Source organism: Paralichthys olivaceus, chromosome 3 (assembly GCF_024713975.1).
Source record: "Paralichthys olivaceus isolate ysfri-2021 chromosome 3, ASM2471397v2, whole genome shotgun sequence".
In the NCBI taxonomy this organism is placed as follows: domain Eukaryota; kingdom Metazoa; phylum Chordata; class Actinopteri; order Pleuronectiformes; family Paralichthyidae; genus Paralichthys; species Paralichthys olivaceus.
This window is the reverse complement of record NC_091095.1, coordinates 15,040,409-15,053,781: the sequence shown is the minus strand read 5'-3', so window position 1 is coordinate 15,053,781 and position 13,373 is coordinate 15,040,409. Positions and strand designations below refer to the sequence as shown.

At 42.6% G+C, this 13,373-nt stretch overlaps 1 protein-coding gene across 1 annotated transcript in view; it reads left to right on the top strand.

Moving 5' to 3' along the window:
- cpamd8 (C3 and PZP like alpha-2-macroglobulin domain containing 8) overlaps positions 1 to 13,373 on the top strand; it is a 43,024-nt gene that overhangs the window by 19,000 nt on the left and 10,651 nt on the right. Inside the window, exons 25-35 of the mRNA XM_020081377.2 lie at positions 869 to 937; positions 1,029 to 1,185; positions 1,296 to 1,472; positions 3,553 to 3,634; positions 7,277 to 7,433; positions 8,398 to 8,472; positions 10,100 to 10,265; positions 10,719 to 10,805; positions 10,908 to 11,044; positions 11,382 to 11,537; positions 12,230 to 12,292. Of these exons, the coding sequence (XP_019936936.2) occupies positions 869 to 937; positions 1,029 to 1,185; positions 1,296 to 1,472; positions 3,553 to 3,634; positions 7,277 to 7,433; positions 8,398 to 8,472; positions 10,100 to 10,265; positions 10,719 to 10,805; positions 10,908 to 11,044; positions 11,382 to 11,537; positions 12,230 to 12,292 (1,326 nt within the window). The remainder of the gene's footprint in view (positions 1 to 868; positions 938 to 1,028; positions 1,186 to 1,295; positions 1,473 to 3,552; positions 3,635 to 7,276; positions 7,434 to 8,397; positions 8,473 to 10,099; positions 10,266 to 10,718; positions 10,806 to 10,907; positions 11,045 to 11,381; positions 11,538 to 12,229; positions 12,293 to 13,373) is intronic.

Sequence of the window (13,373 nt, the reverse complement as noted above, 5' to 3'; positions counted from 1 at the left end):
GTGCGGTGCTCTCATGGCCCTCTGTGGCTGGCATACTCGCTCCCCCAGCCCGAGCCCTGGCATTAGCTTTGCACCGTTCACCAAAGGCAGCAATTAAAAGCCCGCTGACAAGCGAGGCACTTTAAAGTCCAATAGGATTCATTTATTTTCTTAGGGATGATGGCATTTCAGGGTGATCAAGCTGTGGGGCTTGGCCATGCATGCTCTTTGGTTTAATGTGATTACAAAGTTAAACTCTAGCACCAGAGAGGAAATGCTCTCTACATGGGTCTGTTTGTGTGTTTGTGTTTGGGACTGTGTGTGGGAGGTGAGTGAATCACACTGGCGTCACTAACACTTGGCAGAGGGACATTATGAGTGCTCAGTATGAGGATGTCCAAAAACAGCACCAGCTGCTTTCTAATGTGGCTTCACTGATTTCTGATGTTTTCTTGGTCACTGATGTCGAACACTATACAGTGATATTCATGCTCTGATTCTAAGAGGGAGGAGTTGTGACATGATCAGAGTGCAAACAAAAACTACAATCTCTCCGACAAAGCTCATCAGAATATCATACCCCTAAACAGGCCTGATTTTAGATCCATGAATTTTCCCTGTGAAACGAAAATGCAAAAAAAAAAAAAAAACCACCCTATCTCACAATGTTAAAAAAAGTGAATAAGATTTCTGGATCCAACATCTGATCCAGATCTGCACCAACTTTTGTAGTAATCTGTCCTGTAGTTTTCGCGGAATCATGCTTACAAACAAATAAACGTGAAAACAAAACCGCTTTGGAAGAAGTAACAGTTTGATGGACTGTTAAATACGAGTGTGTATCCTCTAGTAGGGTTTTGCTTTATCCTCTCTGTTTTACTCTCTGCAGGTAGGACATGGTTTACACCCATCCAATGAATCAGTGATCCTCCACTGGGCGGGCCAGTGCCCTGGACAGGTTTGTCTCTTTTATGACATTTTCAGTACATACTTGTTATATTAATTTTTCTTAAGAGGTCATTTAAAAATTAATTTGTTTTTCTCTCCAGGTGCGTCACATAGGCTTCTCAACAGGCTGGGGTTCCGTTGGAGAATTTAAAATCTGGAGGAAGGAAGACTCGGATGAGAACCACAACGAGGCCTTCACTCTGGGCGTCCCTCACAACATGGTGCCTGGATCTGAGAAGGCCACTGCATTTATGATTGGTAAGATTGTGCGGCTGATGTATTATTTCCATCATGCTCTTGTCTAGTGAAATTGAAATACAGTTTATTGTGCAGAGTGATTAACTAATGTATCGATGCACCTGTATCAGGGGACGTCATGGGGCCAACTCTCAACAACTTGGACAAGCTGCTGCGTCTGCCCTTTGGATGTGGGGAGCAGAACATGATCCACTTTGCCCCCAATGTCTTTGTTCTGAAATACCTGCAGAAGACCCGGCAGCTGAGTGCTGAGGTCGAGAATGAAGCCACTGACTATCTGCTGCAAGGTAACGAAACTGAAACCTAACAGCATTCCGGGTAGTGCGGCTTGAGCCACAAATTCTTGTCTGATTTTTGTTTTATTTAGATGTGCACAAAGCGTTTTCATGTTGAGAGGATGTTTTCTAATTGCTGGCGAGGTGTGTACTGTTGGGGTTGAAGTTTGGATAATGGATTTTATTTGTGGAACTTTGGATTTCTTGATAGAGGAGTTTTTATACTTGGGATAAACATGAAGCTGGGTGTTTTTACTCAGTTACCCAGTTGCCCTTTTCTACATGTCCTCAATTTTCTCCACTTTATATGGGACATAATTGTAAAATAAATATTTTAGAATCAATAAGTAGTTTAACTTCAGGCATGTTGTGTTGTACTGTATATGTGAGATTTTGTGCCAAAACTCTTGGATCTGTTCCCACTCCTGTATTAAGCAAATATCATCCAGTCCATGCAGTGTAGTAGGTGATATAAAGCTGAGCATCAGCCAGTTGTAATGTAGTCACTCATCCACAGTTTGTTTATGTGCCTCAACACATATTACATCTCAGTCATGCAGGGAAATGTATATCTCCTGTATATCTTCCCTTCAGGCTTGTAGCCGGTCACTCGTTACTCCGTTATACTGCATAATCACAATGACGTGTGCAATGTGCTTCATCATGTGTGCAGCAACAACAAGGGCATGTCCAAGCACACTTGGTATTTCTGTTCATATACTTCAGTGCAGCTAAGTATGCACCAGAGAACAGGGTGAAGCTCACTGAGATTCACAACATCTGCATATTGTTTGTTGAAACTGTGTTCTTATACAATGAAAGAAGAAACTTTAATTCAGCTTCTAGTGCTTTTGTAGAAGACGAAATACAAGTGACTTTAAATAGCTGCTAACGCTCAATGTAACTTCTTTCTTTCTTTTAAATAAAAAATGGTTAGAGTTAATAAACTAAGATTTGTAACCTTACAATTACTACAAGTTTGGCCATTCAAGACTCAAATGAAGGGGTATAATAGATTACATCAGCTAGAATATCCAATTCAATTCAATTTTATTTGTATAGTGCCAATATATATATAACATACATATAGTGCCAATATAACATACCGTACATTATCGCAACTCTACATAATGAGAAAAAAATACTTCTTCAATTAAATCTGAAATGCATCTGAACTCTTCCTTGTTGCCGCACAAGACTAATTTTATCTTCATCTCCAATTTAAGATGAAACATAATGTCCCTGATCCGTCTGACAAGGCAACATATAGAAGACAAGCAGTCACACTCACATCCAGGTTAAATTCTTTCATAACTCACATTCCATTCCCATGTCATGCTCAAAATGACAGCTCTAACTTGGGTGGTGTAAAGATGTGGTTCGACATGAGTCTTTTTTCAGACCATAAACCTATCACCAGTCGTGTGATGTATTTACCAGTGCTGGTGGGGAAGTGACTAAGGAGTGAATAGGAAAATCATATGATTCTATCTTCACCCATTCTGCTGCAGGTTCATGTGAGCTGCCAACGACCACAGATAAAATCAGAATTAGAGTTAAACTGATGAGTACAAGAATGTTCTGAAAAATATAAAGGAATTTAGTGACATCTAATATGCCTGATGATGATAATGTGCGTCACTGCTCTTTATCTTGTTTGCTTTTCTCAATGAAAGGGGAAAGTTTTAGTTTGTATTAAAGCTTAAAAGGATCAAGGAATCATGAAACTCCAATTATTTTCCAGAATTGTTCCAGTGTGCATAGCTTTTTCTTTTTTAATTATGTTTTTCTATTAATTATGTTTTCAGTGTATTTGTGTGTCGGATGCAAACTTAATTTTTACAATGTCAGACCTCTTCCAACCAAATATTTACGCTCAGGGCAAGTGAAGGCTGAGTTGCCGTTTACTAAGATACCTTTTCCCGAGGCGAACATTTTCGAGTATCTGCAGTGATGGATAAAAACGCTGGATTTCTTGCAGACAGGCTCTGTAAAACCTGAAAAAGGCTTATAAATACTTGGCAATTCCCCAGTAATTCTGAAGAACTCCTCTTCCTGAATGCTCCCTTACCTCTCTCATTCTTTCATCCAGGCTACCAGAGACAGCTGACCTACAAACGACAGGACGGATCCTACAGTGCCTTCGGAGAGAGGGATTCCTCTGGCAGTATGTGGTAAGCCATCGTAGGGGTAGCTACTTCAAGATTACGCAACTCATACCAGCCAAGCTACACTGATAGCTGTAGCTTCATTCCTCTGCAGCTTTAACTGGGACATAGATTACTGACCCAAGTAATGAAGTCTTTTTTTACCAGCATCTCAGTAAACTGTGCTCAAATGAATCTATTCCTGTTGGTGTGTTTAAATCACTGCTGGGTTTTCCCTCGGAGTATCTATTTCATGTTTACACTCCCTGGGGCTGAGCAAGCAGACACGACCATCTCATAATATTTAAAAAATGAAATCAGTGCTCTCGAAGGGGAGCGCCACCGCTTGCATTTTGAGGCCCACGCACTGTAAGCGCATACCTGTGGTTCATTTATGAGCTGAGGTGGGTATTATGATATTTAATAGAGCTAACACTGTGAAACAGCAGGTTACATAAACCACAGAGAATCGTAAACAAACGACATAATTGGATCCCTGAGGAAGCCAAAGCTGTCGAGATTTATTTGCAGTTAATCAGGGGTTCATATCCGTCGTGTTGAGCAGACCCATGCTGCTCTGGCCCCACAGACGAGCTCTTAATGCCCCTATCGGAGAAACTTTTATAAGTCCACTGCAGCCACTTCACCGTGCTTTTTTTTTTCTCGACATGGCCCAGAAAATAGAGGTGGTGCATGCCTCTTAATGACTCACCACCTGGGTGTATTTGGTAACTGCCACAGAAACCTTGAACTCTTCCCCCGATGGGAAGGATATGAGGATGTAACAAGCAGCGGTCTGGAGGTTTCTTCCCTTGGTGCCCCGCAGCGTCAAGTGTGGGTTTGTGGGCACAACACAGATGGTGAACCCTCAGTAAACCCACATCAGACACATTATGAATCCGTCAACAACGACGTCAGGCCCCGGCTTTTGTTTTGGTTCCAGGGTTCACAAGTGTTAATGTACTCCAGCTCGTAAAAAATGGATCTGAGGGGAAATTGACAAGATCCGTTGAAAAGTTTGAACATAATGACAAGAGTTGGCAGAAAGAGTTTGTTGTGCAATGTTGGCCATCTCTGCTGCAGAGGCTGTTACCACAGAGTCCAGCAAAAGCTTAATGACTTAATGTCGTTCAGGAGAGAGGAAACAATGACGAGGAATGATGGGGGTTAGAGTGAAGGTTTTTAACCTCTTGCTGCTTTTGTAAACACAATGACACACACTTTGTTGTTGGGTGTTAGTGCATTTGTGCATATTTGTGAAGCCATTTCATTTGGCCTTTGGGAGAGTGCTGTCTACCTTCTGTTGAATGCTGAACCAAAATGAGATGCTCTGGGCTACAGAGGATTTCCACGAGTCCCGCTCTGTTAATGCCCTTTGGTTTTGTATTATGTGTGCTGTTAGCTGTTTGGTCGAGTTGAAGCCTTAAAAGTGCAAGCATATGATGTTTTGGTCTTGTCACAATGCCATGTCATCCCCGAAATGCTCTTTTCACCACATGCCTAACTGAAAAACCCAAACTTAATTTAAACATTACCCTTAATACAAATGTATAGAATAATGTTTTGGATTTTATGTTTTATCATATGTTCAAGGAGTCCTATAAAACCACCATACACTATTTTGAAATACCAGTCCTCAACTTTACTTTTCTTCTTTCAGATGATCAGAGACAGATGAACAGAGAGGTTGCAACTCAACTTCAAAAATTGTTCTGAGATAAAAGTTTGCCTCCTCCTTCTATAGTCTTAGAGTGGGACAGTATATATTTCTCTCCTTTTCTCTGAAGTCTCAGTGCTTGGCTCTACATGTCGAAGCTGGCTTGGCATTTTGTGTCTGCCCATAGACTGATCTGACAGCGTTAGCAGGGTTCTGGGGCTGAATCCCAGATATTAAAAGACCTGATATGTGCTGTATTAACCTAATATACATTTACAGTCTTGTTGCAAAGTAGCAATATTTTAGTTTTTTTGCAATAATATAATAATAATAACTTTATTTGTATAACACTTATCTGAACAAGGTTACAAAGTGCTTATTAATATGTAGAATAGCTTCATAGCGACTGAGTCATTGATTGTGGTTGTGTTAATTTATAAAATCAATCAATCAATCAATCAAATTAACTAGGTGCGACGTCCCCTGTCCTTAACCCTCAACAAGAGTAAGGAAAAACTACCAAATCCACCAAAGTTAATAGAGAAAGTATCAGCCATAGACATTTTACTAGCGTCTTGATTTAATTTTCTCAGTTTAGTTGCAGTAGTGGGAGTAGTAGCATCTAATTCATGATGTCAACCCTAACTCTAACCCGTCGGTTGAAGTAATGCATCACTGTAGGAAAACTTTCTCAAAGTCCAACTCATAACATTCACCTTTAAGCTTATCAACCGTGGCTTTATCATGAAGCGTATCGATGTATTGTCTTTAAGAAATACTTCACTTCAACCCTTTTGAAGTGCGGAGCTGGATAAGGTGGGCTCAGAGGGGGGATCTGGGAGTAGGAACAGGAGGAAGAAGTAGTGGAGGGGAAGAATTGGGAGAGGACGGCCCCAGCCAAGGGTTGAGCAGTGGAAGTGAGCCTCTCTAGTGCTTCCTTCCTTCCTTCCTTCCTCAAACTAAATCATATTTACACTTCCTAAAACCTTTTTCTGGGGCTGGACATTTAAAGGCCTGTGACATGATATTACTTACCTTTATAAAAATTCCAACCGTCTTGTGGCTTCATCCCTACTTTTGTCTCAGGGGAGTAAAAATATCCAGTTTTGAGCCAGGGAAGATTTCATTGTTTTTGCTTTATGAGAGCAAAGTTCCTTTCCAACTCATCTTACTTGGATCGTGACGCTCGCGTAAGAGCTGCATTGAGAAACCAGAGCGTGACCTGTTTGTTTATTTCCCCATTTCCACCTAGTGTTTCTTTCTTTTTCGGGTTCTGCAGCTTGCTTCATCCTGTAAGTCAGCTGCAGTCAGGGGCGCTGTGGTGGAATGTCACTGAGGAGTTGTTCAAAGGCTTGAATCTTTTCAACCACTACCAGGAGGTCTGTTGTTTATGGATGAGCGTATGTTTATTAGCTCATGCCCTCAGGGCCGACCAGGGTCTTCTCAGTGATTCCCCTCTGCTCCGACTCCACAGTGGCCCACTAAAACCACGGCTCATAAACTCAGTTACTCTCTCGGGCCTGCCAGATTCACAACCTCCGTCCAAAGGATCCATGTTTGTATAAGTTGCAATCTCCGACGCACATGCAGAGACATACTTGATTGGCCCGCGTGAGATTTCACATTCCCAAGAGAGCCGCATTCTGCAGCAGCCACATTCTGCAGCGGCGATCAAATCCTGCTGCACCTATCTCCTTCCCTCCTCGCTTCCTTTTATTTCATCAGATACTTCCACACGTACCCATCCACTTGATAAAAAACATACCTCAATCCACACTCTTCACTATGAACCCCTCTTCCCTGTCTGCTGACAGACTGAAAGAGTGTGATCCGTTGAAAAAGCTCTTGCTTTCAAAGTGTTGATAGTTAAGTATTTATCGGGATGTGCCAGCACACGTTTGAAAGAATCTCTAATTATCTCTCCTTCTTATCTCCTTCCCCTCTCCTTTTAATCTCACCCGTCTTTATCTGCCTCACCCCTCCACCACTGCCTCCATCTCTCCTTCCTCCAGGTTGACAGCGTTTGTGCTGAAGTCCTTCGCTCAGTCCCGGGGTTTCATCTTCATCGACCCAGAGGAGCTTCGGGAAGCCAAGTCCTGGCTCATCAAACACCAGCGGGATGATGGCTCCTTCCCCGCCATGGGACGCATCCTCAACAAAGACCTGCAGGTAGGACTGTGTCTAGTTGGATATACGTAGGGCGTGAGCAGGGATAAAGGTAGAGATCTTGATGAAGAGGAGGTGTTGGTTCTTCCTCCCTGACAATGACAATATGGATTGGGACTGGAATTTTATGCGTGGAATTCCTGTTCTTTCACTAACTTATTGTCTAAATCTACATCCTTGTTTTGTGAGGTGAAAATTTAATTTTCTGTCAAATATTTAAACTCGGGACAAGGGAAGGCTGAGCTCCTGTTTACTAAGATACCTTTTACAGAGGTGGACCTTTTCAAATTCAATGGTAACTTTAGGCTGCTTAAAGGACACATATTATGTTTTCCAAGAATTTCTTTCCTTAAGTGTGTTATCTAGGATTTTTGTGTATGTAAAAGGTCTTCAAAGTTAAAAAGCCCAAAGTCTGCGATAAAGGGAGCTCCTCACAGAAAACACTGCTCCTACAGCTCCTGAAACCACGTCAACTTCTGCATCATTGTAATGTCATGCTTAACATTTGAATAATTCAGCAAGCAGCTAGTCTGGTTTAAACCCTTAGCAAAGCCAGGTAAACTTAGAGTGGAGGCTGACATTTTCTACATGTGATGGAAGTAGTTGACCAATCACAACAGAAAGGGACAGCTGGCCAATCAGAGCAGACTGGATTCTATTGGCAGGGGGGCCTTAAAGAGACAGGAGCTAAAACCACGTGTTTCAGACAGAGGCTGAAAAGAGGAGCTGCAGCAATGCACATTCTGTTTCCTGAACATTAGAGCATCAAAACCAATTTTTGAAATAATTATCCAGATTGAAGTTATAAACTTCAATATGAGCATTTCTCTTTTAACATGTTGCCTGATTAGATGAAATAGATAAAAGCTATTCTTCAGATTTAGGTGAATTTGACAAGATGGGGATCGTATAATATGAGATCTATGATGTGAAAGTAACTGAGAGTTTATGTGTCTTTTGTCCACAGGGAGGGATCCATGGGAAGATTTCCCTTACAGCGTATGTGGTAGCAGCTCTCTTGGAGACAGGAATCACCACTGAGGTTAGCAGTCACTCAAAATAGCACATCATTGCTGTCTGATCCTCTCACTCCACAGTCACTCCTCAGAGTTGAACTTTCCCATGGACCAAATAGTGTGTAATCTGGTACTTAAACCCACTGGAAAAGGTCAATTTATGATTTCATAGGTTAATAAGGAGAAAGTCTTTAAAACTTCAAGAGCAGCACAACCTGTTCCACTTAAACCTCTACTCCTGTTGCCTGTCCTACCAGCCTGAGTCGTGTGTGGACGTATCGCTGCATTCCTTATAGTTGTGGAAATGGATGTGCTGGCAGTCAGCCTACCCATATTTGTTATGCCCAGTGCTGCTAATCTCATTTCTAATCACATTCAGGCTGATGTGTAAGGACAACTGAGTCCCATAAAAGACACATAGGATGTATAAGTCTCTTTATTCTTTCTGCTTTTTGCACTTTTCTCTCTTTTTGCCTTCATTTTTCTTAATTTAAATAATCTAACAACTTCACCGTATGTGCTACAATCAAAGACACTGGTAAAGGAAGAACTGCAATAGAATTCCGCTGAGATTTTCTTTAGCTTTTATTGGAGATTCATGCAGCATAAAAGCTGCTCAACATCTTTGCTCTGCGTTTGTCCACATAGTTGAATCTTTACTTAGCATTTCCTGTCCCTGGCTCCTCTCCATCCATCTGTCTCGCTGTGTTTCCTCTGCTATCTATCGCAAAAGACTTCTTCAGAGAGTCTGTCCTTTTACAACTGATAAAAACTGAAGAGGTGTCCTTCACTTCAAAGCAGAGCCCCCCCACCCCTTCAATTTCACTTAATTAAAAGATGACTGCTGCAATTACAGTGAGGGGCTGTGGAGGCCTATCATCTCGTGGATGAGAGGGAAGGTCACATCTGCATGAGATGAAAGTGAACCCTCAACTTTTTAATGGCCAAAATGAATGTTTATTCAACAACTGCAGCTTTTAAACATGATTTTTTTTAAACATGAACATTGACACTTATTTCTCTGTGAGGACATTTTGAGTATAGATCTTACGGAGTGAGGGCCAGTTTGGCCAGTCCTCACTTTTTCAAAGGGCGTTTTTGAATGTTAGGACTTGGTTAGGGTGAGGCATTTAGTTGTAATGGTTTTGGTTAGAGAAGGAATGCATTATTCCAATGAGTATCCTCCCTTAGGGTAGCTTGTGCCTGTGCGTGCGTGCGTGCGTGCATGTGTGTAAAGGTTTGCCATAAGCCATGTCATATAAATGGTATATCTGATTATCCTTGTGGGGGAATAAGATTGGCATAGCCGATAAGACAGAATATAACTAAAGAAAAAATATATATCTTCTTAATTTACCTACAGTTACCTACCATAAACTATGGATTTTGCCATAATGTTGATGTATATAGCAAATAATTTATAACTTGCTCAAATAATAGTGTTATGTTACAAACATTAATTCAAGCAAAGAAATACATGGCTCTATGTCCATGCATGTAAATATATCACTTATGTGACCATGAAGGAAATGTGAGTTTACCATAAATATTTGTTTTGGATTTCCATCTCTGACACGTCCTATAAACTGTTGATCATTTCTGCTCCCACATGTTCATCCGTGTTTGTTTTACATGTGGTTCCTTCTGATCCAGGAAGAGAAGGTGGCTGTGGCCAAAGCCAAGGATTTCCTGGAGAGCAACACGTACTCCGCCGATGACCCTTACACCACAGCGTTGTCCGCGTATGCCCTGGCTCTGCTGCGCAGCCCTTACGCCCCGCTGGCCCTGCGCCGCCTCAACCACATGGCCATAACTCAAGGTATCTGCCACACTCATCACTGTGAGTCATTCATTCAGAGCTAAGTAGTGGAGAAGAGATGTTTGAACAGGTAACAAGCAAAGACCAGATGTTGAATGAAAGTAACCACACGATAAATACACCATTTAAAAAAATGACAGTGACCAGTTCTTTGCAGTCAGTTGTGCTGTAGTCGTAGGTGGTTCAATCCCCTCCTCCCCTTTCCTTTCTTTTTCTTATCTCACTCTAGCTTTCCTTTGGCCGTTTCCTTCTCTTCCTCTCCACTGCAACAGTTGAGCGGAATACAAAAAAGTGTTTATCACAATAATTTCAGTTGCCAAGTATAATGAAGGCAAAGGGTTTGGTTGCATAGTCACTGAAAGATTAAGCAGTTTAGGATAATGATACAATGAGTCATATGGTGCAGGGTGTTGGACCCTCTCTGTCTTTATCTCACTTTGTTTGTGTCTGCAGATGGACTCACCCACTGGAGCCTGACAGGCAGCACGATGACAGACGAAGACACTTTCATGGGCTTCAGCGATGGCCTTTCTCAGTCGGGTATACTCATCATCCATCAACATCACCTCCCAATTGGAAATGCCTGATTTAATAGCAAAGTCCAAATAAGAATCTTTGTAATAATTTCTTGTTTTTTCCCAGTGGTGTCAGCGGAGGTGGAGATGACAGCCTATGGTCTTCTGACCTACACTCTCTTGGGGGATGTGGCCTCTGCCTTGCCTGTGGTCAAATGGCTCTCCCAGCAAAGGAATGCCTTGGGCGGCTTCTCGTCCACACAGGTTGCTATGGGTCCTATCTTCTATTGTGTTCTTATTGATGTCATGTTCAGTTTTTGTAGTACTTTCACTCAAAACCATGCACTTGCACTCTAACAGCCCCTGCTTGTGCTTAGATTTGCTCGGCTTGTGCTCTACCTGTGTGCATGCACTCAACTCATTTGTCTCTGGACACATTTCCTGCACTCCAGCTTAAGATTTACTTCTCACTCTGCTTCTGTGCATGCGTGAAGCCTGGATTTCTGCTCTGCTCTTGGATATTTTCCTTCTGAGCCTAAAATGTTTGTGCAACAATTCTGTCAAAAGTGTTGACTTTTCTTATTGCTCCTCTCTGTGCCAGGACACGTGTGTGGCTCTGCAGGCCCTGTCGGAATACGCCATCCTATCCTATGTGGGAGGGGTCAACCTCACTATCTCACTGGCCTCCACCAACCTCGACTTCCAGGAAACCTTTGAACTCAACAGGGACAACAAGAAACTCCTCCAGAGCGCCAAGGTAATCACATCCGTGGAAACAGTGAACAGAGTAAATCCTTGGTGATGTTTGTTTAATGGCAGGGCTGCTCCTTGTTGTTTTTGTATGGAGATGAGTTGCACACTTCAGGGTGTTTGTCTAGGTCAACAGCACTTTATCAACATTAAGTGCACCAACCGCTGCATTTAAATGCAAGTTTAAGAAAGTTTTCCCTCCTGGTTAACCGTGATTGATGAGTAGCTGTGTTTTAGAGCCACACTCTGGCATCCAACTTAATCTCTATGTTTCCATGTCCGGCTCTTTAGTAGCCAGAACCTTTCTCACTCTGCCAAACCAAACCAGGCTGGATTTCCCAAGAGCACCTGGCTGATCTGTTGATTTAATAGCTGTGCTTTACTGGCCTGCATGCTCGCACATTACAAACTTACGACAGCGTGACCACAAACTACCTTTGGCCAGGGCACCATGGCGCTAGGTCAGTAAAAGTGCTCCATGAGCCATAGCAGTTCAGGTGAGAGCGCAGTACGTCCTCTCTGCCAGGCATGTTGCTCCACTGTGGTGTCAGCTATAATTGGGGGCAATTAAGCCCCGCTGGTTAGTAGCCAGGGACCCACTAGTGGCGGCGCAGCAGCCTCCAGCATTCATTCACTTGATAAATGACTCACTCACCTCTCTTTGCCCCCTCTGACTCGCTTTGTTTCTTCTTTTCCCAGATCCCCAGTATCCCCACAGGCCTTTTCGTGAGCGCAAAAGGAGAAGGCTGTTGTCTCATGCAGGTATTGTACAGCTGCGACTTTTGTAGTCTTGAATGTTGTCCAAAAAGTGGGACTCTAATACTATGCTTACTTCACTGGCTCACAGCGAGAATCTCCCAGCAGGGGAGAGTCAGTTACCGTCACCCAATGAGTCCCAATTTTCCCTCTAACCCCCCATAAATTGGAGTAATCTGGTAGAGTTTAGCCAGTTGTTTTGGAATGTGTTGATCATTCCTGTTGATTCCCGCGGCCCCCGGACGGGATGCTGTTTACGTCTACCTTGTGCTACTTCTACCAGAGGCAAACAAAAACCCTTTTCATAAACACCAAGAGTCAGTTTTTCCTCGTTGCCGGATGATATTCTGTTCTCTCGTATTATCACCAATGTTTAAACATTTGTCAACTTTAAAACCAAACAGGGCATAGATGAAAAAAAAATAAAAGCATGTGTTGTCAAAGTTCCTGTTTTTGTAAACCTACAAGTGAGATAGAACTTGGTTTGACCGAAGCAGAGGCAGACAGAGCAGCGGAGGTTGCGTTCATACTGTGCAGTGCCTGAAACGTCTTCCAACTCGTACACAAACACACAGTTCCTTTCTTCACACCTCTCTCCCCTCCCCTCACACACACACACACACACACACACACACACACACACCTCTCTCTGCGTCAAGACACCTCCTTGACAGCCCCTCAGGCCAGCAGCACCTGGGCTCTAATGAAATACAAGAGCGGGGGCCTATCAAAGAGCCCAGCCTGTGTATGTGTTTGTAGACACACTGTAAGTGATGAGTCTACGTCCCGTGCCTCAGGATTATTATTTAGTAGCTTTGCACAGGTCTCAAATCATGGCGGATGATTTATTCAGAATTTGAAACAGTTCTGGCAATAATAATCTCCTGTGGAATTAAAAAGAGCGTCAAAGCAGTGACTTGTCCTCAGGCTAAAAAGTCGTCTGCTGAATGCATGTCTTGTGTCCAGTGAATATGATTTGTGGTCTATGCTTTAAAGTGCTGCCTAAGTCTTTTTTTTTTCTTGCTTTACTCGTCTTTTCAAAGCCGGAGGTCCTAAATATTTGAACTCTAAGTAGTTTGTTGCCAAT